Source organism: Camelus ferus, chromosome 3, assembly GCF_009834535.1.
Source record: "Camelus ferus isolate YT-003-E chromosome 3, BCGSAC_Cfer_1.0, whole genome shotgun sequence".
NCBI classification, from domain to species: Eukaryota; Metazoa; Chordata; class Mammalia; order Artiodactyla; family Camelidae; genus Camelus; species Camelus ferus.
The window spans coordinates 75173693-75200084 of record NC_045698.1 but is presented as its reverse complement, the minus strand read 5'-3'; the positions used below and the strand labels follow the sequence as shown (position 1 = coordinate 75200084).

At 38.3% G+C, this 26392-nt stretch overlaps 1 protein-coding gene across 1 annotated transcript in view; it reads right to left on the bottom strand.

The window, feature by feature from the left end:
- The window catches only part of MAN2A1 (mannosidase alpha class 2A member 1), a 152408-nt gene that overhangs the window by 113714 nt on the left and 12302 nt on the right, over window positions 1–26392 (bottom strand). Inside the window, 2 exon segments of the mRNA XM_006177116.3 lie at window positions 14582–14726; window positions 16978–17235. Of these exon segments, the coding sequence (XP_006177178.1) occupies window positions 14582–14726; window positions 16978–17235 (403 nt within the window).

Genomic DNA, 26392 nt, shown 5'->3' with positions numbered 1-26392 from the left:
TCCATTTTAATGGACATGAGACTCAAAAAGTCGCTACCACTGAAAAGATAAAAACACTCTGAAAATTGTACAAATTCAGATATTAATAAGAAAATGGGAAAGCCAAAAAGCACTCACTCATACTTAACAATTATAGTATCTAATTATAATTTCTCTAATTTAAGGAGTTTTTTAAATGTAAAAAATCTGAATGGTATTAACAAATTGGCAGTAGCATTCTCACAATATGGAATCACAATTTTATCCTCTCATGCGGCATCTAAAATTTCCCCTCCTTTAAGTAAGTTAGACAAAGGAAAAGAAAATCCCAAGTACAAACTGTATCATAAAGACCGCAGAGAGTCTGTAAGATAATTACAGCACTATTATGAATACTGAGAAGAATTCTGCCAAAAACAGGCATTAGTTTTCAAAAGGCTGTTTATGATTCCATTTTTTGAAGCACCAATGGACAATAATCAAACAGCAAATGTGTACACATCTATGGAAAGTGTTTTCAAAAAAAAATTGTTAATGTTGACAACTTAGTTCTTTTGACTTTTCCTACTACCTCTCAAATATCCTGGGAATTTTATCTAAAGACATTTGCAATTTGACTATAAAGAAACATTTTTAACAAGACCCATAGCTTCAAATATAGCCCCATCTGGCAGAACAATAAAGCAATGTGATGAGTGGCTGAGGCAAAATCATACACAGCCACCAATTCCACTTACTGGTGGCAGACCAAGTGTTCCCTGTGGAGAATAACCTCTTGCCTGTGAAATCTTACAGGAAGGGGAGTTTCTGTATATTCAGGTCCAACTACTGCTCTATTGTGTCCAGGCCTCCAACATGTGGGAGGTCTAAAAAATATGGGGTCAAACTGACTATTTCTTCTGTCTACGATTAAGTGAATATTCACTGTATGCCGTATTTGCCGGCAAAAAACATAATAAAAACCTGCCAGGGCAGAGAAGGCAATATACTATTTTGACAATGCAAATATGAGCTTCTAAGGGGCACTGCCACTGTGATTGTATTTCTCTGCTTTAACTGAGATCTATTCATTCATTCTACAATTATTTACTGAGCACCCACAAAGCATGCAGTTTGACGACAAGTATGCAGCTATGAGCCAAACAGAAATAGAGTGTGTTAAAATATTCTTTATAGGACTTCCTTGATCTGGTGTAGTTTTAAGCTGGTTTGTCACCAAAGAAAGCTACCTGAATAATTCGACTTTTCCACGTTTAAATAAGAAGACTGTACCTACAGAAAACCCAAAGATATCTCATGAAATAGTGGTTTGCAAAGAATCCTATCTTGCTTCACAAAGGTATGAAACTGGACCCCTGCCCCAGAGCACTGAGGCCAGGATCCACACCTGGATTTCCAGGGGCAAGCAAAGAAAATTCAACGTGTCCTTAAATGGAGATGCTCTAACTCCCTACTCACCAAGCAGCACCCCTGAGAGACAAAAATATCAACTGCTTAGACCTTAGCCCAGGATATAACAGGACTTGATAAATATTAGCTGCTGCTACTATTATTATTATCAGAATCATTATGAGTCTTTAATTGCCACTTTCACATCTCTACAATCAAACCAGGTCAAAGGGGAAATAAAATATATTCCTAACATCTAATTTTGAAAAGCGTATAATTTATTTAAAACATTTAAAAAACGGCTCCACATCTTAAACATATTGGTTACCCAACACTTCTATTTGCATAGAATTCATTTTATACCTGTTATGGGCTATACTGTGTCTCCCTGAAATTCATATGTTGAAGTCCTAACACCCAGTACCTCAGAATGTGACTGTACTTAGAAATAAGGTCTTCACAGAGATAACGAAAGTAAAACGAGGTCATGAGAATGGGCCCTAATCCAATACAGGCATAACTTGTTTTATTGCACTTTGCTTTATTTTGCTTCACAGGTATTGCATTTTCCTTTTTCCTTTTTTTTTTTTTTTAAACAAATTGAAGGTTTGTGGCAACCTCTGTCAAACAAATCCATCAGCACCATGTTTTCAACAGCATTTACTCACTTTGTGTCTGTCACATTTTGGTAATTCTCAACATATTTCAAATTTTAAAATTATTATTACACTTGTGAGGGTGTACTGTGATCAGTGATCTTTGACGTTACTACTGCCATTGTTCTGGGATGACACGAACCACATCCACGTAAGACATTGAACTGAATCAATGTTCTGATTGCTGCACTGACTGGCCGTTCCCCATCTCTCCCCTTCTCCTCCAATCTCCCTATTCTCTGAGACACAACAATATTGAGATTAGGCCAGTTAATAACTCTGCAACTACCTAAGTGTTCAAGTGAAAGGAAGAGATACATGTCTTTCACTTTTAATCAAAAGCTAGAAGTGATTAAACTTAGTGAGGAAGGTGTGTTGAAAGCTGAGACATGCCAAAAGCCAGGCCTCTCACACTAAAACAGGTAGCCAAGTTGTGCATGCAAAGGAAAAGTCCTTGAAGGAAATGAAAAGTGCTACTCCAGTGAGCACACGAATGATAAGAAAGCAAAACAGCCTTACTGTTGACGGGGAGAAAGCTTTAGTGGTCTGGATAGAAGATCACACCAGCCACAACATTCCCTTAAGCCAAAACCTAATCCAGAGCAAGGCCCTAATTCTATTCAATTCTTTGAAGGCTGAGAGAGGTGAGGAAGATACAGAAGAAAAGTCTGAAGCTAGCAGAGGCTGGTTCATGAGGTTTAAGGAAAGAAGACGTCTCCATAGCACAAGGTGAAGCAGCAAGTGCTGATGAAGAAGCTGTAGCAAGTTACCCAGAAAAATCTAGCTAAGATCATTACTGAAGGAGGCTACGCTAAACAAGAGATTTTCAATGTAGACAAAACAGCCTTCTGTTGGAAGAAGATGCCATTTAGGGCTTTCTCAGCTCAAGAAGAGAAGTCAATGCCTGGATTCAAAGCCTCAAAGGACAGGCTGACTGTCTTGTTAGGGGCTAATACAGCTGGTGATTTGAAGCTGAAGCCAACGCTCATTTATCATTCCAAACGTTTCAGAGCCCTTAAGAATTATGCTACATCTACTCTGCCTATGCTCTGTAAATGGAAGAACAAAGCCTGGATCATAGCACATCTGTTTACAATAGGGTTTACTGAATATTTTAAGCCCACTATTAAAACCTTCTACTCAGAAAAAAAGAATCCTTTCAAAATAGTATTGCTCGTTGGCAATGGTCACCTGGTCACTCAACAGCTCTGATGGAGAGATCATGAGATTTATGTTGGTTTCATGCCTGCTCACATAAAAACCACTCTACAGCTTGTGGATCAGGTAATAATTTCAACTTTCAAGTCCTATTCTTTAAGAAATACTTTTCATAAGGATATAGCTGCCATAGATGGTGATTCCCCTGATGGATCTGGGCAAAGTCAATTGAAAATCTCCTGGAAAGGATTCACCTGTCTAGATGCCATGAAGAACATTTGTGATTCATGGGAAGGGGTCAAAATATTAACATAAACAGGTATTTGGAAGACACTGATTCCAGCCCTCATGGATAACTCAAAGGGGTTCAAGACTTCAGGGGAAGAAGTCACCACGAAGGTGAAAAGAGCAAGAGGAGAATTAAAAGTGGAGCCTGAAGATGACTGATTGCTGTAATATCCTGATAAAACTTTAACGAATGAGGAGCTGCTTTTTATAGATGAGCAAAGAAAGTGGTTTATTAAGATGGAATCTATTCCCGGTGAAGATGTTGTGAAGATTGTTGAAATAACAATTAAGGAGTTACAATATTACATAAATGTAATTGATAAAGCCGCAGCGACAAGAACTGACTCCAGTTTTGAAAGAAGTCCTACTGTGGGCAAAGTGCTATCAAATAGCATTGCATGATACAGAGAAATTATCCATGAGAGGAAGAGTCAATTGATACAGCAAACTTCATTGTCATTTTGTTTTAGGAAACTGACACAACTACTTCAGCCTTCAGCAACCAACACTGTGATCACTCAGCAGCCATCAATATTGAGGCAAGACCCTCCACCAGCAAAGAGATTACAAGGAAGACTCAGATGATGGTTAGCACCTTTTAGCAATAAAGCATCTTTAATTAAGGTCTGTATATTGTCTTTTTTTATACATAATGTTATTGCACACTTTGACTACAGTATAGTGTAAACACAATTTTTATATGCACTGGGAAACCAAAAAATTTGTGTGACTCACTTTATTGCAGGGGTCTGGAAACCAAACCTGCAATATCTCTAAGGTACCATGTATGTCCTCATTAGAAGAGGCAGTTTGGGACACAGACACACACAGAGGGAAGACCATGTGAAGACAATGGAAGAAGAATGGTCACCTACAAGCTAAGACAAGAGGCCCTCAGAAGAAACAAACCCTTGAGACACCTTGATTTTGGACTTTTAGCCTCCAGAACTGTAAGGGAATAATTTTCTGTTGTTTAAGCTACCCCATCTGTGGTACTTTATTAAGGCAGCCCTAGCAAACTAATACATCACTAGAAAAAAAATGTGTTATTACTATCCAAAAAATAAAGATCACAATGTGGAGAGAATCTGCCAAGTACCATCATAATGCCTAATATACACCTATCTCTGTATTGCAAGACTCAGTTGAAATCAAATGTATGTAACATCTATTTTTGTACTGTGCTATTATATATATGCAATAAGAGCCATGTAAATTATTTAAATGGCTCTATTAGAACTGTTATCCCTAAGACATTACATATACCTTCTACCTAAATTTTAACAAAGACCAAAATTAATCCCTAATTATTCGGCTAATAACTCAATTAAAGAAAATAAGTAAGAACAGTGGAATGTCTCCAAAATTAACTTAGTAATAATAAACTAGACTTCAAGCATAAAAGGCAAATTTAGAAGAAATGGTCCTTATGAAGATCAATAAAAGAAAGGGATTTTTTTAAAGTACAATTATTTATTTTCATCAGTTACACTTTGTTATGAAGTCGGACCATTTCAAAGAATAGTTTATCACAGGAGTTTTCATAGAGGAATCACAGTGATTGACTAATCCATTTTGCCTTCAACACTCCATTCGCCCTTCAACAATCATGCAGAAAATATGTCAAAGATATTTACGTGAGCCAAAACACAAGCTCAGAGATGTCAACTTAAAAGCCTTCCATAAAACTCATCTATAATAGATACTAATATCACTACAGTAAAGCACAATTAATGAAGAATGAACTGAAAGATAGCCTCTTGCAGCTTTCAATATTGAGTAATATAACAGTAAATTAGCTTTTATTGCTCTTATACAATAGAGTAATCAAGTATTCCCTTTTACACTGAATTGGCTCTTTCTTTCTCCAAATTAGTATAAAACTCCAATTGTATATTAACATGAGACCAATCACAAAGATAGTATTTTATAAAAAGTTGTATGGGATGAATTTTTGTGACATAAAATCATATTCCTACTTCTTGATTTAATAATCTCAGGACATTAAGCGGCAAACTGATGTTCTTAAGCGGTCAATTCACAGCCTTAGAACAGCATTAAGAATACCTTTATTCCTTTTCACTCTAACAACACTATCACTCATAATTCAGCTAATCACTATGTCAAGTAAGTGGGGAAATTTTAAAAAATAAAGAGTAAATAGAAGTTCTATATAGCAGATATAATTCCAAATTCACTTATCACTATTATATCATAAAAATGTAAGTTCTAAAATGTAAATAAAGTTGAAAACTTATTGCTTATCTTTAATGTGTATGAACAATTAAGCACCTACTAACTGCTCATTGATAAAACACATTTCTTTTTTTTTTTCTTAATTTGGACCCTTGATTTAGCTTCACAATCTACAGACTTTGTGGAGATCTCATCCTCTTAAGGAACATAGTATTATTTGGTTCAAGGGCATACACAGCACCACCCTTAGGACCTGGGCAGGAGTGTCCCACTCTGAGCACTGGACTCTGGAGGGATCCCCCCATTCTTCGTCTGACCACATCCCATCCCACATGATAAATCCACAGGGCGAAGAACATGCCCACCCAGCGCCTGCCCTGCCCTGCCCTTCTGAGTCCCTGGGACCCAGAAGTCTGTGTCTGAACATCCCCAAGCCAGCTTCTAGAGACTTCTATATGGCCTTTCCTGTCAAGGTAGTTAACTTGTAGGTGGTGAACTCCCCAGCCTGGGCAGTGGCCAAGGGACTGAAGTTTGCAGGAGTGTGGGAAGAGTGCAGGGATGTCTGCAAGAAGATCCCTCCCGTGCTAGGACAGGGCTGGGTCTGAAAGGAGAGGACGCTCTGCTGTCTACAGGCTGGCTCCCCTCCACACACACCAGCACATTTCAGTGCTTCAGTGTGTCTGAAGCCCGAGCAACCTAACCCACCCTGGGCCTGCCGTTTCACTGAGCTACTTCTCCATGTGGAAGGAAAGGATTCATTTTATTTGGAAATGTATTAGTTTCATTTTTAATGTTTAAATGTTTAGACATAGCATCTGAGGGCCTCCGTGTACTTTTGCCCCAGGTCCTGCAAATTTTAGAAGCAAGTCTAAATACCTGCTACATACAACCTGAACTTCAAACCAGTCAATTCTCAAGAATCTGGCACCTGGTACAAAGTCTATGACAGCAAGAGTTCAGTAAGTACCTGATAGATTAATGAAGTAAATGGCCAAAAGGACTGGAAAAAAAAAAAAAAAGGCATGTGGAGTAAAAAGGCAAATTTGCTACTTCAACTAGAAACGAAAGGTAAAAGATACCACATACTGTTAGCTCTACCACGTTCACGGTCTGTTCCGATACTAACCTAATAATCTTTGAACCATATCTTTAAGTTTCTATTTTATACTTCAAAAGGCTCTGTCATCCCCAAGATGATTTAAAACATACATCCAGAAGAAGGCTTGGCCCTCAAGTCATTGTTACACTGCTATGGTTTTAACTGCTACAATAATGATTTTTTAATGAGTACATTAATTCCACTCAAAAGTTAAAGTACCAATTTTTAAGAAAACATAAAAAGATTCTGAATCAAAATACAATTATACCCAGGTAAAAAACATTTTAAAAAAATACAACCTAAGCTTCAAGATATTTTCATTTTAACATAATCTCAAATTTTAAAATAAATACAGAGTTCATTAAAAAGAAACCTCCTTTGTTTTAGTAAGTTACTCTGTATCAACAAAGATCAACAGGTTTCTTCCATCATTTGTCAAACCCTTCAATATTTGACTGCAATATCCAATCTTACACTTGAGGAAGGGGTCACATACAATTTTAATTGGTATTACCATAACTCACATGCTGATTAATTTTAATTCCAACGTTTCTATTATGAAGTAAGCTTATTATTCCCCCCGATAAACTGTGAAAGAGTTTTAATTAATGTTCTGTTCTGGTTTATTCATTCCAACACAAACCAAGCATCTAATAAGGGCAAGCAATAAAGCTAAGCTAAATGAAAACAGATTCTACAGTGAAAATATGAACCAAATGCCATGGGAATAAAGAAATGGTAAATTCCTACCAGAAGGACAGGAGAGAGATTCTTAGATTAGACATCATCTGGTTAGAGAGAAAAGGTGGCAGTTCCAAATAGAGGGAAGAGCATATGGAAAAAACACTAAGCCATGAAATTATGTGTCAATTTCAGGGAGCAGACTGCAGCTGAGTATGACTGCACTGCAGCTTACATGGTGGAGTATGGTGAAAAAATAGAAGTGGGGGGGTCAGATCACTGAAAAACTCCTAAAGGATTCTTATTTCTTACCAAAACTTAGGAATAAGGAAGTTAAGGTTTTCTGAGCTCTGTTTTCAAAAATAACTATACTGTGAGTGTAAAGGGTAGACTAACAAGGTAAAGTATGAGAAAAACAGGAAATGAAAACATGATAATAATTCTGCTAAAAAATGGTAACAGATTGCAGCGGAAACAGACAAAGGAGAATAAGAGGCCAAGATGGCAAAATGAAGTGAATTTAGTAACTAACCTAAGTTTCCAGAAGACAGTAGAGTCGAAGATGAGCTGAGTCTTTGGAAACCTAGAAACCTGCTGATTCCTCTAAATGCTTTTGAACTCAGGTTTCAAAAAAAAAAAACCTAACCTTTCTTCCAGGTGATTCAGTGTCAGCTAATAGTTTTCAAAGCATATCAGCTTCACTTCCATTAAGTTGTTTGAGATACAGTATTTTTTGAACCCACGTAAGATGTTGTCACTGGAAATTCTGTATCACGCCACAAGAACCCATTTGCATTACTATTAGGACAGCTGGGGTTTTGTTCACCCTGAAGCTGTTATGTCTATAACAGCCAAATGTGACCCCTAACTGCACTGCTTTTCTAAATGCCCTTTAAAAGGGCTGCATACCTTGATACCTGATACCTGCAACTGTGAGATCAACCTCCAAAATATTGTCTAAATCTGCTAACATTACTTCCCTCCCTTGTTAAGAATTTGATCCATGAGTATCTATTCACACTGGATGAGGACACTTCAGGTCTAATATGTCTTTCCCAAATGGACTTGGTTGCGTGAAATAATAGAAAGTGTCTATAATATGAGAGACATCATTAGAAGTAAAAAAAAAAGTGACTTTCTTTGAGGCATTAGTCTCAGGATATGTGGAATCCACTTACTTGGCCTTATGATTAAGCCAATACTAGGCAAATTACCAAAGTTTCTAGAAGAAACGATTTTTAAAAGCTGAAAAATATTGCATCTAAATCACTTTCTAATTGTAAAATGTGTGACAGTGCGGAAAACCACTCACCATCTCATGTACTAATGCAGTATTTAAGGACAAAGACATTCATTTTAATAAGGAAAAGACAAGAAAAAAAGGATAGGAAACAGTGCAGTGAAGTATCTACTTCAGGAAGATAGTTTATACAATGTTTTATATGATTAATAATACTAAAGTAGATGGCATTTGGCTTGGAAAAATTTAAAAGACTTTCTTCCTAGAAGCTCTCCTGTGGTTTCAAAAGTATGACTTGTAAGAGGCAGTATAAATAATGGTCACAAGTCCTGATTCCAGAGCAAGAAAGCTTGTGTCCAAACCCAACCCTGCCACAAACACATCACTTATCCTCTTTCTGTCTTAGTTTTCTCATCTTTGAAATAAGGGTAAAAGCAGGATTTCTGTAATAAAATTGCTGAGAGGAGTGATGGACTCATCATATGTAAAGTACCTGTAACAGTGCCTGGAACACAGTAAATTCCCACAGTACTAGTAATTATTTGTATAATCAGGGTACTGATGAGTTCTGAAGCACCCAGGATTGAGGACAGAAAAAAGTATTCAAAATAGGGGAGGTGGGCCATATTTAATGATCACCTACATCTCTCAGATGCTACCTGACATATGTGCTCCTAAGGATTACAGTCCAGGCAAAGCCCAAACAATTAGATTTTTTTTCCCTCTATAAAAGGGACCAATACACGAATTCTACAGATCTCTTAAGACAATGCTAAATATTTAATTCTTAAATGCCACAACTTCTTAACAATTAAGATTGCCAGATAGAATACAGGATACCAAGTTAAATTTGAACTTCAGATAAATAATGAATAAATGTTCAGTATAAGTACATCCCATATGATATTTGGGACATATGTAAAAAAAATTATTCATTATTGGAAATTTAAATTTAACTGTGCAGCTCAGTTTTTTTTTTCCAGCTGTATTTGGCAACCCTATTAACAACCCAAAGTTCAAGTAAGTGTGCTAAATTAGCTAATGCCTATAAAGCAAGAAGGAAGAAGTACCAGCATCATTTGAACTCACTAAAGTATCTTGAGAAGCAGTATAGTAAGTGGAAAGAACATGGATCTAAGAATCAGGCAAATCTGAGCTCCAATTCCCCATCCTCTGCCAATTTATGACTGACTGAACTTAAACAAATTACTATACCTACTTTAGCTTCACTGCCTTCACCTGGTAGTGGGGTTTAATTTACCACTCTTCAGGGGCTGCAGAACGGACTACACGAAGTAGCACACACCCGACGTACCCTGAGGCAGGACAGGCAACGAGTGCCAATCTGTCCGTCATACTGTCTTAGCTCCAGAAATTCAAACTTCCTGTCCAGCGGCCAAAACCAAAGCACTCACTTTATCCTTCAATAACAAATAGAAAAAAGTACTCCCCACACTGTGCCCACATACAAACCCTTCCCTCTCCTGACCACCTTGTTCCACCCTGCAGGCAGGCTCCCCTGGCAGCCAGCGTTCTGTCCCCACTGCCTTTCCCCCTCACAGGCATTACTCAACCAGGGCTGACCAGGGCTGTTTTCTTTTGACTGTGCTGAACAACATTTGAACAGAAAAGCTTTAAAATAACATTACACTGTGCTCTCCTCACATGTATTTGTTCTTTTTCACAAACTTTTTAAGAATAAGGATACATAAACTCATTTCAAATTATACTATACTAAATGCAAAAATCTGTTCTCTTAATTTTCAAAAAAAAAAAAAAGACTGAAAAATCCTAATCATTTATTTGAGTCCATAAAAATTCTACAAAAGAAATGAAAGCGCAAAGAAGAAAATTATTTTCTAGTGTGGCTCTTAGGCATAGGTCTTACTTCTGTTTTGGAGTCATACTACATGGGGTATTATTTTCTACTGTTCATTTTACAAATTGCTTAACTAACAATATGCTGTCCAATTTTCCATTTAGTATACCTTATCTTCTCTCTACACGCTGCGATTCTTTTAAAGGAAAATTAACTAAATATTTCAGCACTTTAACTAGTGGGAAGCAAAGAATTAAGATTGTAGATACAAAGGTGCTGTAATTGTGTTTTAATCACCTTATTAAACACAACATGAACACGTATCAATCAACTAACATTTAATTTCATGGTCGATGATTCAAAACTTTTCAAAAGCATAACAGTACAAAGTTATCAACATTTACTTGATAATTCCTTTCCAACTTTAACTTGTATAAAATACTGTACGATAACTGTTACACGTCCTTCTGGACTGGAAGAGGACATAATTAGGAATTTTATTAAAATACACATATAATTTGAAATTTATCTTTCCAATTTGGTTCAAAAAGAAAAATATCTCCATATATAAAAAATGCAGCAACATAATTCTTTAGATGACTAAATACAGGAATCTTTTAAAAATTTATTTCAAATATTTCTATCCCCAACAAACACTGATAAACTGAGCTAAAGTTTGTTTTAAACTGTTGTTTCAGAAAATGCAAACAAATCTCTATAAATCTCATTTAGAAAGTAAATTGCCTAACTGCACATTCATTTAGGAATATTACACAAAGATTTCTCATCACAGAGTCACATTTTGACTTAGAACGTATGTGCACATACTTACCTCTTTTCCTGCACCAAGAGTGGTTTTTCATGATCTGAATGGTTCAGTTTTTCAAAGAATAATTTAGTTTACCTAAATTCTACTTTTGTTAAGGAGCAGTGAAAATTTATTAAGAAAAGTCCATGGGTTCTTTTCTCTAGCATTTTGCTTGACAGCAAAAATCACTTTTGTTTTAAAAGGTCTGTTTCTGACCATTATTTTTGACTCAAGTGGAGAAGGGCCTGAGGGTAAGGGTCATTAACATCTCTCACTAAGACAAAAAGATTCAACCATGGTTGCTAGGATACCAACAGACAGATTCATTTATTACAGCCAGGAACAGTTATGAGGAATGTCTTCTCACAGAACAACATACTAACTGCAAAAGAAACCTTAATGCAAACAAAGTCTAAAAGGCAGAGGCAATGCCTGCCCTTTAAGAGCTTAATAGCATGTCTGTTGTTGGTATTTAAGATTACAAAGTTCATTTTACATATGATATTTTTTAAAGGAAGAGAAGTAGACAACAGGAGGAAGGGAAGGCAGAAAGTTAAAGAAAAGTGCAGGCAGAGGAATAAGTCATCCTTTTCATATGAGTCTGCTGAGTCAGATTCTTTCATTCACTGACTTATTTAACTAAATGAGTCTGTACTATGCGCTGGTTACTGTTCAAGGTACCAGCAACCCTGTGGTTATTAAGATAAAGTTCGAGCCCTCACTGAGCTTCAATTCTAATGAAGAGACCAAACAAAAGTTTATATCTGTGCCTAAATGCAAGTGTGTGTGTGTGTGTGTGTGTGTGTGTGTGTGTGTGTGTGTACAGTGTGAGATACATGCAGGGGCACAGAGACAGGGCAGTGAAGGCCTTACATATATTTAGCAATTACTCTATGTCAAGTGTCAGGCTAGGAAATCAGGACAGAGTATAACAAGAAACACATGGTCTCTGTCACTGGCGTTTATTTGGGTGGGAGATTCAAGTAAACGAACAGGGAAGTATTTTGGTGTCACTTACTACCTGTGTAACCTTGGCAAGTTGGTACACCTTCAGCATGAATAATGACACTAACCTTCAAAAGTTATTGTGAGCATTAGATGTTTAGAAAACATTTGGCATGCTGCCTGGTAAACTACAAATTTTATTATTTCAGTTAAGGGCCCATGTTATAGAATAACAAGAAATGAGATCGAGAGAAATTGAGGATGGCAGAAAAGGGGAAAGGATAATAAAGGTATTCAAAAAATCAAAAAGGAAGAGCGATGGGTTCACATTAGGAGGACTTGTAAAACACACTGCTAAGTGTATTTATAAATCTACAAGGAATACTATACAATGGAATCACATCAGACACCCAATTAAATAGCAAGAATTAAACTACACATGATTGGCAGAAAAAAGAGGAGAGAACAATTTAAATAGTACAAGAAGCTTTGCCACCTGATCACTCATTGAGGAAACAGTTCAGAGTAAATGAGAGTTTTAGAAAAAAAAAATCTGCAGTCCAACAGGCAGTCTCAGATCCCAAGAGCGAGCACCTCCCCTCACTGAGTCCATATATAAACAAAGATATATATTTTTCATCCACACGCCTAAAATGCAAATGTACTATTTAACTGGTGCTCAAGTGGATAAACAGCAAAAGGAATTTTCATTAGATGTGATTTTTATCACCATTTGTACTTACTTTATAACTAATTCTTGCTTAAGATGCTACTCTACCTATATGACTCCACTTTACAGATATACAAATGAACATGCCCAAGGACACCAGGAGGTCTGCCTCATCCTGCCTGGCTCCAAATCTTTGCAGTTTTCCACAATGTCCAACCATCCTGAGTTTAGATTTGAAGGGAAAGGCTAAGATTAAGGAGGAAGATGATGTGAAACATACAAGAGGAAAAGTTAATAAGGCTAATAGGAATGTGTAGGAAAAGATAAAGACATTAAGACCAAAGATAGAAACCAAGGGAAACCAAGCCAGAAGCTGACGTGTGGTAACAGCTCATCACAAATTTCTAGGACAATATTGACTTCATATATATTATACCTCTGTGCATACTAAATATTGAAGTGTACTGAAAATTTAAACATTTCAGCATCCAAGATGTACCTCCCACACTATTTCTCACACACAAAAGCAGCACACACACACACACACACACACTCAAAACTTCACCAAATCATATGTCCAGACATAAAGCAAAAAGTTCTATTGTCTTAGAAACAGAAAGAAATATGTAACAATAAACTAGTGAGAAAGAATATAAGTATGACAAAATTGAATGTTAAGACTGAAGAAAAAAACCTTCAAAGAATATGGTGAAATAGAGAAAAATAATGAATAGAAGCATAAGTCAGTTCCTAAAGAAGTCTTTGGAAGTACATTCCAAAAAGAACCCTGCAACTTAATTCACTGGGCATTTACTCTGTGCTGTGTACTCACACTAACAAGGATAAACACTGAATCATATTTCCCATCATAATTTCAGCAATTTCCCTTTACCTTGGGGGAAAAATCTCTGTCCCCAGTAAGTAACAAAAGTTATCACATGAAAGAACAGTAACATTAATGATAATGGTAGCAGTTAATTTGGGGCCATGCAACATGCCTTTAATATTTCACCCTATGAAGTAAATACTTTATCCTGATTCTGCCTGGGAAAAAACTTACTCTCAGAGTAAGTAACTGGCCTAAATTTGTCTAACACTGTTGGGACTGGGACTCACACTCATGTCTGCTTGACACCAAGGCTCTGTTTCTACATTTGAAAGATACAAACTTTCCCATGAGCACTCTGCATTTGCTAATGTAGAGTTTACAGACCTGAAATCATTCTCCCACACAACACATAAGAAGTAACTATAATGAACTCTCAGTACCTTACCATAAAAGCTTGCAACTTTTCATCTCCCAAAGCTACAACTTTCCTTCTTGTGAAATACTCCTATTTCACACTGTACAAGTACTATCTTTGAATGGCCAATAAATTGATAAAATGAGAACTCAAAATACATTGACATATAAAAGAAATATGTTACTGTTAAAAGTCAGAGAACAATGTCACAAAAAGTTGAGAAGTGGATTATACTAGATTCTCATTAAAATACTCTGTGCCTACAAGGGCTTATTAAGCTCTAGTGATTTTGTTATTGTTTGTAGGGTTTTTTTTTTCTGGGTTTGCTCTTTTTTTTATCTATTTATTTTTTATTGAAGTACAGTTGATTTACAATGAACCTCTAGGTTTTCTGAAGTGCAAACTTTACCTGGGTCGTTATGGGAATGAGGCACCACAAAGACTTGAAGGGGCTTAGCGTCCCATTCATCAGATTTATAAGTAATGTCAAATCCTTGCTTCCAAACTCCACCATCTGGATTGTCAAAAGGAATTAGACTGTAAACATCCAACATCTAAAAATATAAAGAACACACACACAAAGTTAAGTTTAGTCATGTACAACCACTATTAATTTAAACGTAATGTTGGAAATACTTGCTCAAAACTACTCACTGCTGTACTGTTTACATATTTTAAAAGATAAAACGATTTCTGTAGATATTAAAGAGTTTAAGGCAGAAAACATTTAATCACCATTAAAGGGTTAAAATTCTACTTCTATTATAACTAACTTGATAAACAGTCCCTTCTCCCTCTGCCTCTAATACAAAATAATTTCATTCAATTCCTCTTCCCCTGCTTTACTTTAATACAATAGAAAATGATAGGAACTGAACATCAAACAAAATTTTTTTCATTATGATCAAATATTTAGCATTTTCAAACAGTACTGAAATTATTTTTTACTTTGTCTTAATTTTATATTCAGTCTCTCATATTTTAAAATCTGTATCTGAATGGAAATGGAGCTACAGCTATTCTTTAATTTAGCCTATGTATGTTTACATTTTTTATTCTAAAAATAAAACTATAACAGGGTCAACTAGGTTTAAAATGGAAGAATCTTTTAAAATTAAGATTTAGCTTTTAAGTGTTCAAATGTTTTCCAAGTTTCCAATGTCGTATTCTTTCTAGATAATAATTTATTTGGACACAAAAGAAAAAAGTATTACAAAGAAACAAAACCAAACAAACCTAAAAACTTATTTTTCATACTCTCTATAGTACTAAGTGTGACAAAGAACATAACACTTCTTTGGTAAAATTTAAATTATCTAAAAAATTACATCCTAATTAATCTGTGAGTTACAAAAAATTTAAAGATAACAAGCAAATTATATAAAAGTGAATATAAAGTATTTTAAGACAATAACATATCTTTCACTTCAAAATTCATAATTTAGATAAAATGTTCCCAAGGAAGAGAACAAATCCTTGGCAACCAGCTGGACAAGAGCACGTGTGAGCAGTCTCTGCTATCCCTTCCAGTTCTTTCTTTGGCTCTGCAGCTCCCAGGTCCCTGCTGCCTCACTGACTTCCATGATTGCTCTGCAGGTCCTTTCTGTCTGGCTCAGATTTAGATTTAAAAAAAAAAAAAAAGTTTTATCATTTCCCTTTAAAAAGGTGCTTAATTAAAGCCTAAACAAAGCCAAGCCTCACAGAAATAGATATCCCTTCAAAGCACAGGATTCTGATCCCACCTGAAGCTGGCCACACACTAGCTGATGAGGCTGGAGGCTCATGGCCTAGCCAGTGCCACTGTCCCCAGCTTCTGACTTGACCTGTGAGCCTTGGCCTCGAGATCATATTATGTCCCCTGCTAATGAAAACTTCTACTCTGAAGAAAGGCCAGAGCCAACATCTTTCATCCAACTTTAAAATATTTACCCTTTAGGTCCTATCAGCAAGTTCCAGTTTCCAGTCTAAAGTACAATGTTAAACACAGCTCTCTGCTACTTTGCAAAACAGAGCAAAGATGGGAGACACATTCAAAGTTTAAGAAAGGTAGAAGTCCTTTCTTCAACTCCACCACCCTCTAGAACAGCACTATCCAAGAGAAATACAATGCAAGCTAAATGCATACTTTTAAATTTTCTAGTAAAATGAAATAGGTGAAATTAATTTTGATATTTTATTTAAGCCAATATATTCCAAATATTACCATCTCAACACATAATTAATAGAAAAATGAGAAAGATATTTTACATTCTTTTCTTCATACTAAATCTTCAATACTTTGTGTGTATATTAGAGCACATCTCAACACAAACTAGCCACATTTGAGGTGGACAGCAGCTTCCACACTCGGCAGCACAGTTCTAGAATATTCCCCTTCCATCTTACAAAGGGATATTCAGTAAAAAAGAATCTAACCTTACACTGTGTGAAACCTATAATGTATAACAGATACAAAGTATGAGTAGGGCATCTCTTGTACTCTCCAAAGGTTAAAAAAAACTCTTTGATTAAATTTAAATCTCTAAACATCTCAACTATTACAGAAAATAAGACCTAAAAAGCATACAGAAAAAGCCACAGTCACAAAGTACAAAATAAGAAAATTTAGGAGAAACACAGAATAACAGAATTTTATCACTAAAAAGAACATTAATGATCATGTGACTAATCAAATTACTTTACAAAAATTGAAACTAGAATCCAGAACTTAGTAACTAAGTTGGAAGAGATACCAGATCAAATCTAAAAAAAATAAAGACAAAAACAAATCAAAACCCAGTGATTATTCACGAATGTATACATTACCTGCACATCTGAACTCTGACTTCCACTTTGTGAAGCAAACAGACAGTCTTCAGAGTCAACTGAGAGAGAAAACTGTTTTGACGGCAGGAGAGGTGAGCCAGCACCTTGGCTGAAATTGCCTTGTGAACTTTTTGGACCATCCTCCACAGACTCACTCAGATTGATGACCGAGTCTCTAATATTTGAGATGATCTCATTATTCTCGGCTAGCAAACGTTCCAAATGGTCTATTTTTTCTTGCAACATAGAAAGTTGGCCCTACGATAAAAAAGAAAAAGGCAGCTATATGAAACTCTAATACAGCTCTGTTGAGACACATTTTTTTTTAAAACTACATGCCTGCCCAAGAGGGCAGCCACTCACCCTTCACTTTCCACTTTTATAAGTGGGATCACAGAAAGCATGAACAGCTGGCAGGGTTAAAATTTACACCAATTTACAGCAGAAAATCTTCTCCAGGACTGCAATCTTTGCTTAATCATATTTTAAAATGTGCGACAGAAAGACCATAAATATTTGGGGATGTATTTCCTATTACCCCAAACCCAGCCCTAAAAGACCTCTGGGTCTCTAAAATCACTAAGTAGAACACCATAATCTATTCAGGTATGAAATTTTAAATTTAAGTATAATTGATTCGAGTTCCTTGTAAGAGTGAAAAAAAGTATGAACTGGAGAAAAGATCATTCCATCTTAATCAGTAACACTAGTGAATAATCCTAAATAAAAACTATCATCTATAGAAAAACCAGCACTTAATTAGCCACATATGAAAAAGATCGGGGTGAACATACTCCAAATCACCACACTGTTAAGTCATTTAGATTGCTTCTACTAGACTGTGTGACTTTTAGGTTTTTTCATTGATCCTCACATGAAAAGGTCTGCTGTCTCTAAACACCATCCTTGCAATCTTGAGTAACAACCTAACTCATGAGAGCAATGACAATCTTAGTCTTGTTCACTCCTATAGCCTAGGTCCCAAATACACAGTACTTATATATTTGTCACATGGCCCTCACATTTCTTCAGCTCAACAGTAATTCTTTAGTGAACACCCACTGTACCAGGCACAATGCTGCACGCTGGAAAGACAGATGTGCATTAGATAAGGGTACGAGCACCCAAGGCAACACTGTCGTTTCTGCCACAGCGACAGCAATAGCCTGCTCCACGCCCTCAAAAAGTCCGCACCTAACGTTTAATAAAAGAACTCTATGCACAGTAAACAAACAACTCTGGACACCCAGAAACAAAAATTCTAACACCAGTAAATAACAGAAAGACACGAGGGAGGAAGGAAGAAGAGAAAACCTAAATGTCTAAATGGTGCATCTAACATCATAGAGTTGTTTTCAGTCGTTAAAAATTTAGAAATACAAAAACTTTAAATGAATTAGAAATATTTGGGGAGGTAACTTCAGGAGAAAGTGAAGAAAAAGCAGTTTTAAAGTAGTATTTATGAAAAAAATAGTATGTATGACATGATCCCCTTTTGAAAAAAAGTCCACATGGAAGGCTGCAATCAAGATGGTAAAAACTGGTTATGGGTATTTATCTCTTTAGTCTGTTATGAGTGGTTGTTGATTTTGTAATGGGGAGGCCAAGAGAAAGAAAGATTCTACTCCCAGGTACAGGCCAGTTCAGTAAGGGAGGGAGGAAATTACCTACCAGGAGAAAGCCACTGCAGCAAACTGTGAGAGCTCACAGAAGTCTGAAGGACTAGGGGAGATATTTCGGAATAAGAGAAAAACAAAACAGTAGCCAAAATGAGAAGCAAATTAGCAGGAGGTGAGGGGTAGAGACGACACTGGGGATGAATACTCAAAGCCTTGACATTGGAGAGACCAGGAGCACCAGATGGCCGTGTACCTCCTCAGACCTGAAAGATGCTCTCACAGGCCTCTCTTCTTAGACACAAGGCATAGAAATAGCTCCTGCAGGTAAGAACTGTAGTCCTTTAAGGCAACTGTCACCCCTAGGGTGGGGCACCATGTCTTTACAAGGGAGAACTCTGAAGTCTGTTCATCAGTGTATAGAGAAGCAGGAGGTACAAGGTCTTAGCAAAGAACTAATCCTGCAAGACAAGCCCCATTTCCCCTAGAAAAAAGCAAGAAAAAAATACGGATCAGTTCATGACTAGAAATGGCAGAGCAAAGGAACCCTGATGATCAGTGCGACACTAGCTGAAGAGGAGTCAGTTGAACCATGCAGACTGCAGGTCAGCAAAGCTGTTGAGCAGCATTATACTACAAATCTTTCTTTACAGGCACACACAGATATTGGTTGACTGGTTTTCAGTGGAAAGGCCAGAGGGGACCCCTTGGCATAACCCAAAGTTCACCCAAGGAAACTGAACATACCTGAGACTTGGGTACACAGTGACTAATCTGCGATGTATTTTCCTAAACAGACATGCTATCAAACAAAGGCTGCCTGAAATACAGGGAAACCTGTTCTCCACTCATTATCACAACACCACAGACCATGGCTTTTTTAAATCACTTCTGATGAATTCTGCTGAATATTTCCAACACTAAAGATACAAGCCTACTTCAGTGATGCTTGTAATTTCTACCACAGCAGGTAACAACAGTAAATCAAGTTCCTCTGATTCCAAGCAGAGTTAGAACATGTTGACTCGTCTTGCTGCAGTAAAGCTACACATCTCTATAAAATAAAACCTTAGCTTAGTCTAAAACGCCTGCATCAGAGCTTTTAAAGATGCCATGTGTTTTATCAGACACTTAGAGTGTGTAAGTTAATACATGGGTGTCCATGTTTCTCCAGATCTTTCTGTACTTTCAGGAAAAGGTAATTTTGGAGCCACGGATGCAGCAAAGCTGCCTAGAGCTTAACAAGAACACACTGAAAAAACACATTGACCTGGTCCCATAATCCATGGATGAGAGTACTACTCAAAACAAACATTAGGGGCAATGGATGGTTCATGAAAAAGGATCCTGCAGGCATTAAAGATGACTTTCAATCTCATTGTAGCTTTAAAGATACAATTAATGATCAGTACCTGGAATTTTGTACTGAATTAATAAGCTCATGGAGGAAATTGTGGCCTAGGGATATGTTAGTATAATGGTCTAATGAAAATCATTTTTTAAACTCCATTATGCAGTGGAATAAAGTCTCCCACCAAACAGCTGAAATTCTTGAAATACACACACCTCCATAAGCAAACTCTGTACACGCGACAGAGAAAAGTGCTATGACCTTAAAAAGATGCACTTGTAGTCCGCATTAAAGTAACAGAAATCATAGATAATGTTTCAATTATGCTGACAAGTCAAAGAATACTGATGGTAATACTAAGACAATTTTCTGTAGGGCAAGAAAATCGCTTGTGAGAAAACCACTGTGTTCTGTGATTTGCTAATCAGTTCTACAGGGAGGTCACAGTGTTGCACTGCCAAGGAGAGAGGAAGGAGGTCATGATATTTGATTTGGTTGGCTCTTGATGAAAGAGAAAAACTGAGCAAAAATATCACTGCTAGCAAAGACTTTTGAGAGAAAATTTAGAGCCTACTATAAGCAAACTAGGATCTGTACCCACACAGCCCTATGAACAAAGTCAATGTACATCTACCACTAAATCCAAAAACTTATCACATAATTATTTACTCCATACAAGGCACTAGTTGCTGGGGTTCGCATCACCATGATCACTCAAGCATGGCTGAATCTGCACATCAGTCTTCTTTCCATTTACAACTGAAATAATATGTACCCTCCCCTCTCTCTGCTTCAAAGCCAAACACTTCACTGGTGAGCTACAAACCCATCTCTCTCAACTGCTCAAAGGCTGTATTCTTCTAGTTAAACCCTTTCAACACTGTTTCATCAAACTCCCCTTCTAAAATCAACTCATCCTCAATAGTATAATGTAACATGTTATAAAAGGTCACAGCAAAAGAAGTGGCCATTCTCGTCAGCCAAAAACAGTCAAATGTCACCAATTTCTTACGATTCAACTTAACATTATTATATCCTACCTAAAAAAATACATCAAACTCCAGTGCTTCCCTTAGTCCCACAATTCCCTTCAAGGGTCCCATCTTCTTCATGGACCTACAGAGATCATCAACAGTCTACACATCCCCCTTCCTTACAAACTCCCATTTCCCCATCTGCCCATTTCAATCAGAATCTGCCTACCACTCCACCAAAACTGCTCCTGAAAAGCCCTGACCGGCTACCATGTCACCAAGCCTGATCAGCACACACCGTCCTCACCTTCCTCATCATCTCTAGGAGCACTTGGAACGGTGGACTACTCCTTCCGCCTTGAAACATCTCCTTTACTCGCTCCCAACACAACATGCTCTTGGTTTTCCTTCCGCTGATTGTTTATCAGTCTCCTTCTCTGCCCAGTATTTAAATGATGGAGGCTCTCAAGGTTAGCTCCTGAGACTCCCACCTTCTCTGTACTGTCTTAAATTACCTCCTCCACTCCTTGCTTTCAATTCCATTTTCTGGACTGATGTCTCCCATATTTACATCTCCAACTGAAAACTCTCCTCTGAAAAACAGACTCATATATACAAATGATTACCTGACTTCTCAACTTGGATTCCAAACTTAAGTCCAAAAGATTATGTTCCCTCAAAAGCCATCTTAAAGGCCTCGGGTGTTTAGTAAGTAGCTTTAATCTCCACCTGGTTGGCCACTCCCAAAATCTTGGTGGCATAACTGATTTCTCCTCCTTCCTCACCCTGCTCACACATCAACCTACCTACAACTCTTTCATCCCACCTCCAAAATACTTGTCAATCGGTCTCCCTCTCTCCTTCTCAAATGATACTGCTGCGGTCCAAGCCACCAACAATCTCTCCTAGTCTAGTACAGCAGCCTCTTAATTGATTTCCCACATCCTTCAACCATGCCCTACTCAGATGCAATACCTTTATTACAATCCAGAGCTAGTTTCTCTTCGTACATTAAAAAAAAAAATTAGAACACCCCAACTGGACTCAGTAAGGATCTGTATATCTATCTCCCTACCCCCATCTTTCTCTCTCTCCTCCAACTGAGCTCCACCCTGATCTCATCTCAGTTCCAAACCAGCTCCTCCCACCTCATCTCAAGACCCTGGTGTATGTTCTCTATTTATACAGTGCTTCCCCTCTCACCCCAAATGTCCCCTCTGCAGAGACTTCCCCAGCCAATCTATCTAAAATATGCCTCCTCGTGCTATACTCTTGTGTCAGCTTATTTTGTTTCTTCCACAGCATTTTCACCTGCTATATTCATGAATTATGTCCCCATCTTCATCACTAAATCTCCGTATTTAGAACAGGCACCACAGCTGTTTTACTCCCCACTGTACCCTGATGCTTAGCACGATGCCTGGCACACAACAGGACTGCAAATATTTATTTAAAAAAAAAAAGGAAAGAAAACAAGATGCAACAATTTTTCTAAGACAAGGAGTATTAAATGTCATTTTTTGGCACATAAACTTACACCAAAAATAATACAATTAAAAATAAAATTAACAATTTTTAAAGAGAGAAAATAGAGGAAGAAACTTCACTATAACCAAAAAAGTCGGTAATAAAAGAATGAGAAAATCCTAGATAATAAGATGAGCTTCATGGACTGTTTGGGAAATGATATCGAAACTGACCTATGTTTGGCCACAGGGTGACAATCATGACCTCGTGAGTAAAAGATGTGGCTCCTTTCCTAGGACAAAGATTATGGATTCTGTACATTCCAATCAAATGTTTTCAGATTTCACTACCTTCAGCAACCATGGCTCAATGGGCTATGATTTTTCAACTGATGTTGGGGATAGAAGGAGTTTGGGGAAAAAAAAAAAAACAACCCTGAGACAATTCTAGAATCCTTCCTACCATGGTAGTGATATAAGATCTTCATTCAACTAAATCAAGTTTCTAATTAAGAGAACTGCAGAGGAAATACTATAACATGTTTATAAAATAACCCCCATTGACAGTGTTCAAAGCAAACAAAACTTCTCCCCAACATGTCTGTGAGTATATCTGAAACTCCAGACGTGTACCATCTTTCATGCACGCTTTTTTTCCTCCTTTAAATCTAATTTTGTTAGATTCAACATATCGCTCCATCACATCTGGATTTTTCTGGATGTGGATTCTGCCACTGAAGTACCCTTCGTGTAGCGGGTGTGGCTGGGTGAACAGGCTCTGACAGTCACCACCAGACTCATCGGAAAGGCTGCTCCAAATGACCAATCCCTGGGATCTACCCAGGGAAATCTCAGGGAGGGCCCCAAAACTGTAATGTTAATGCTCCACAGGTGACTCTGGTGATCAGCCAGGTTTAGGACCTATGGCTCTGACTTCATGCATTTCAGTGAAATATCTAAGATGCAGCCGAGAATAAGCCATTTGGCAAGTCATCCGTCAACTCTCCCACAGGGTGACATGCATTCACAAACCAGTACCCTCTGATAATCTGGTTAACCAGACATTAGCTCTCCTAATTACCTTTGTACCAGATTCCTCCACCCCATGCCTAAGGATATTATACTATGCCATATTTTTTATTTTTAATAACAGCAAATAATGTTGGGTAATTTCTGCACCTCCATTTCTTTGGGAGTAGTTACTGGAGGTTTACTGTATTCCTTTGGTGGAACTACATTTCTCTGATTCTTTGTGATCCCTGTAGCCTTGTGTAGGTGCCTGTGCATTGAAGAAACAATCACCTTTTCCAAACTTTACGGACTGATTTCAGTTAGGGAAGCCCCCACCTATGGGTTGGGGCATGCTGGAGCCAGGTCTAGTAAGGCAGGGCTTCAAGTATAGGAGTATATGGCTGCATCAGTTTTGAGGGGCTGTGTGATGTCTCTGGCTCAGGCCACTAGAGTCCACAGCATTGATGTGCGGTCCCTGGTGAGTTCAGCAGGGTGTCTGCAGTAGCTGCAAGGGCTGTTTGAGTCCTTAGTGGCACCTCTAGGTTCAATGGCTGGGTATGAGAGCAGACAGTAGTGGTGGCCAGAGCTGAAGGTGTTCACACACTTGGCAGTGGAGGCCTGTGCAGTGGCAGGGCCAGGTGCAGACCCACACGTACTCATGGCATCACAAGGCAGGCAGCATGGCTAGAGCCAGCTGTGGGTGCACTGGGAGTGGCAGGGGCCCTGGTTGTGGATGTGTACAACTGTGACTGCTCAGTCTTACCATGGGCACGTGGCACTGGGGGCTGGTGACAGGGGCAGGCTGGGGGTGTGCAGGTGCACAGCTGGAGGATCTAGCTGCAGGTGGGTGCAATGGTGCCTGTCAGTGACAGAAAACAGGACCTCCTCCTGACCCACAAGCTGTTGCGAGGGCCCCTGGCTGTAGGCACACTCTCCCACGGCTACACAGCCTCTTCCTGGGTGTGCACAGGCAGGGGAGGCTGGTGATTGGCATCAGGTTAGTGGCAGCGTGCAAGTGCACAGCTGGAGGGGCTCCCACAGCAGTGGGGTCTTGGCTGGAATCTTACACTTGAGCAGCCACAGAGGCCAAGCCAAATTTGAATTATGGCTCCACTATCAATGACTGTATAACCTTGGGGAAGTAACATAATTTCTCTGTGCCTCAGTTCCCTCATCTGTAAAATGGAGATAACTAATAATACCTAACCCACAGGATGGTTATGAGTGTTAAAATAGTCTGCATATACAAATCAGTTTAAACAGCATCTCATGTGGCAGGCAGAATAATGGGCTCCCAATTATGGCCCCGTTCTAATTGCTGAAGCCTGTGAATCTGCTTCCTTACATGGCAAAAGGGCTTTGCTGTGATTAACTTAAGGCTTTTGAGCTGGGAAGACTGTCCTAGAATATTTGGGTAGTTTCAACATAACCACATGGGTCCTTATAATGGAAAAGAAGGAGATGAAAGATTCAAAGCCAGAGGAGAAATAAAGAGGAAGAGGTCAGAGTGGTGCCGTCAGTGCTGGAAGGGGGCCTTTGAGCAACCAATGCAGGCAGCCTCTAGAAGCTGTAAACGGTGATGAAATGGATTCTCCCTTCACTGTAGTCAAGTAAGACCCATTTCAAATTTCTTACCTATAGAACTGTAAGATAATATATTGTCCTAGTTTTAAGCCACTAAGTTTGTTGTGGTTTATTAGAAAACAAACACACCTGGCAGAGAGTTGACCTACATAAAGCTCAGGAAGTGCCCTTCATTTGCAGTCCCTGTTGTAAGAAGTCTGCCCAAATCCCCATCAGAACAGTCGGAGAGCCCTGAGCCCAAGGAGCAGAGAGTCCATGCAATGGAGCAGTGGAAGGTGAGACCACGTGCCTTTATAAGCTGTTATTCAGGGACACGTTTTGCTCTAACAAGGCTACATACCTATCTTTGAATAAAGGAGGCAGGAAAAGACTTTATGGCTAAAAATATTGTTCAGGGAAAGAAACATCCACATCTTCATCCTAGACAGTTTTAGGGTCAATGAACAAAAACTGTTTTAAAGCTGTTCTGGAGCTATGGTGAGGCAAGTAGAATAAGATGTCACTGCAGTTTGCTGGCTAAACACCGTGGTAGCCAGGACCCAGGCAGCAGAGGTGGAGGAGTGTGAAAGGATCTGACAGGGCAGATGAACAGGAAGGGGGGTAGGGGGACAGGAAAGCAAGAAAAACAGTTTTTTTTTGTTTGTTTGTTTTGCTGAGGCAACTGGGAGGATGATTTTTTTTTTTTTTTTTTTTTTTTTTGCTAGGGAACTGGGAGGATTATGGGTAGTATTTTAGGAAAACAGGGAATGCTGGCCTAGAAGGAGGGGAGCGAGAGGCAAAGGTTCCGTTCTGGAACTATTAGACAGCTCAACGGTGGTGTCACAGACATGCAAGTCTGAAAGTCAGGAGAAGACATAAACTTGAGTGGTCAGTATAAATATGAATTTAAAGCAGTGAGAACGAATGGAATTACCTAGAGAGAGAGGGCACAGATCTGCCTTTTATCATTGTAAAAGGCTCACCAGGCGATCCTCACATATCCCCAATTGAGAACCACTGCATTAAAGCTAAATATAGGAACAGTGATTTGGTAAAAGAGAGTCTGTATTTCCAGCAGGGGTGTCACCGTTACTGCAGTAGTTCCAAGCCAGTCAGCTGCTCGTGCAACTACACAGAAAAATCCAGCTATTTAGTAAGATCTCAGGCACTTAACAGGAAGGCATTTTGGTTGGACAAAATGGCAAGTCATCCAAGTGACTCCACTTCTTAAGATGTGCAGTGCTGAGGCCAGAAAGAGTGTGAACTGAGGCTGTGGCCACAGCTAAGTGTGTAACTCTACTTCTCTATCAATAAGCCACAAACCGCAATTACAAATGACCGTTCAATGGTATTGCCCAGGCGCAAGGATTACCGTGCCTGAATCTCTTCCAAGGTATTGTGTTTGTGCTCCCACTTGTCCATTCAAAGAAAAAA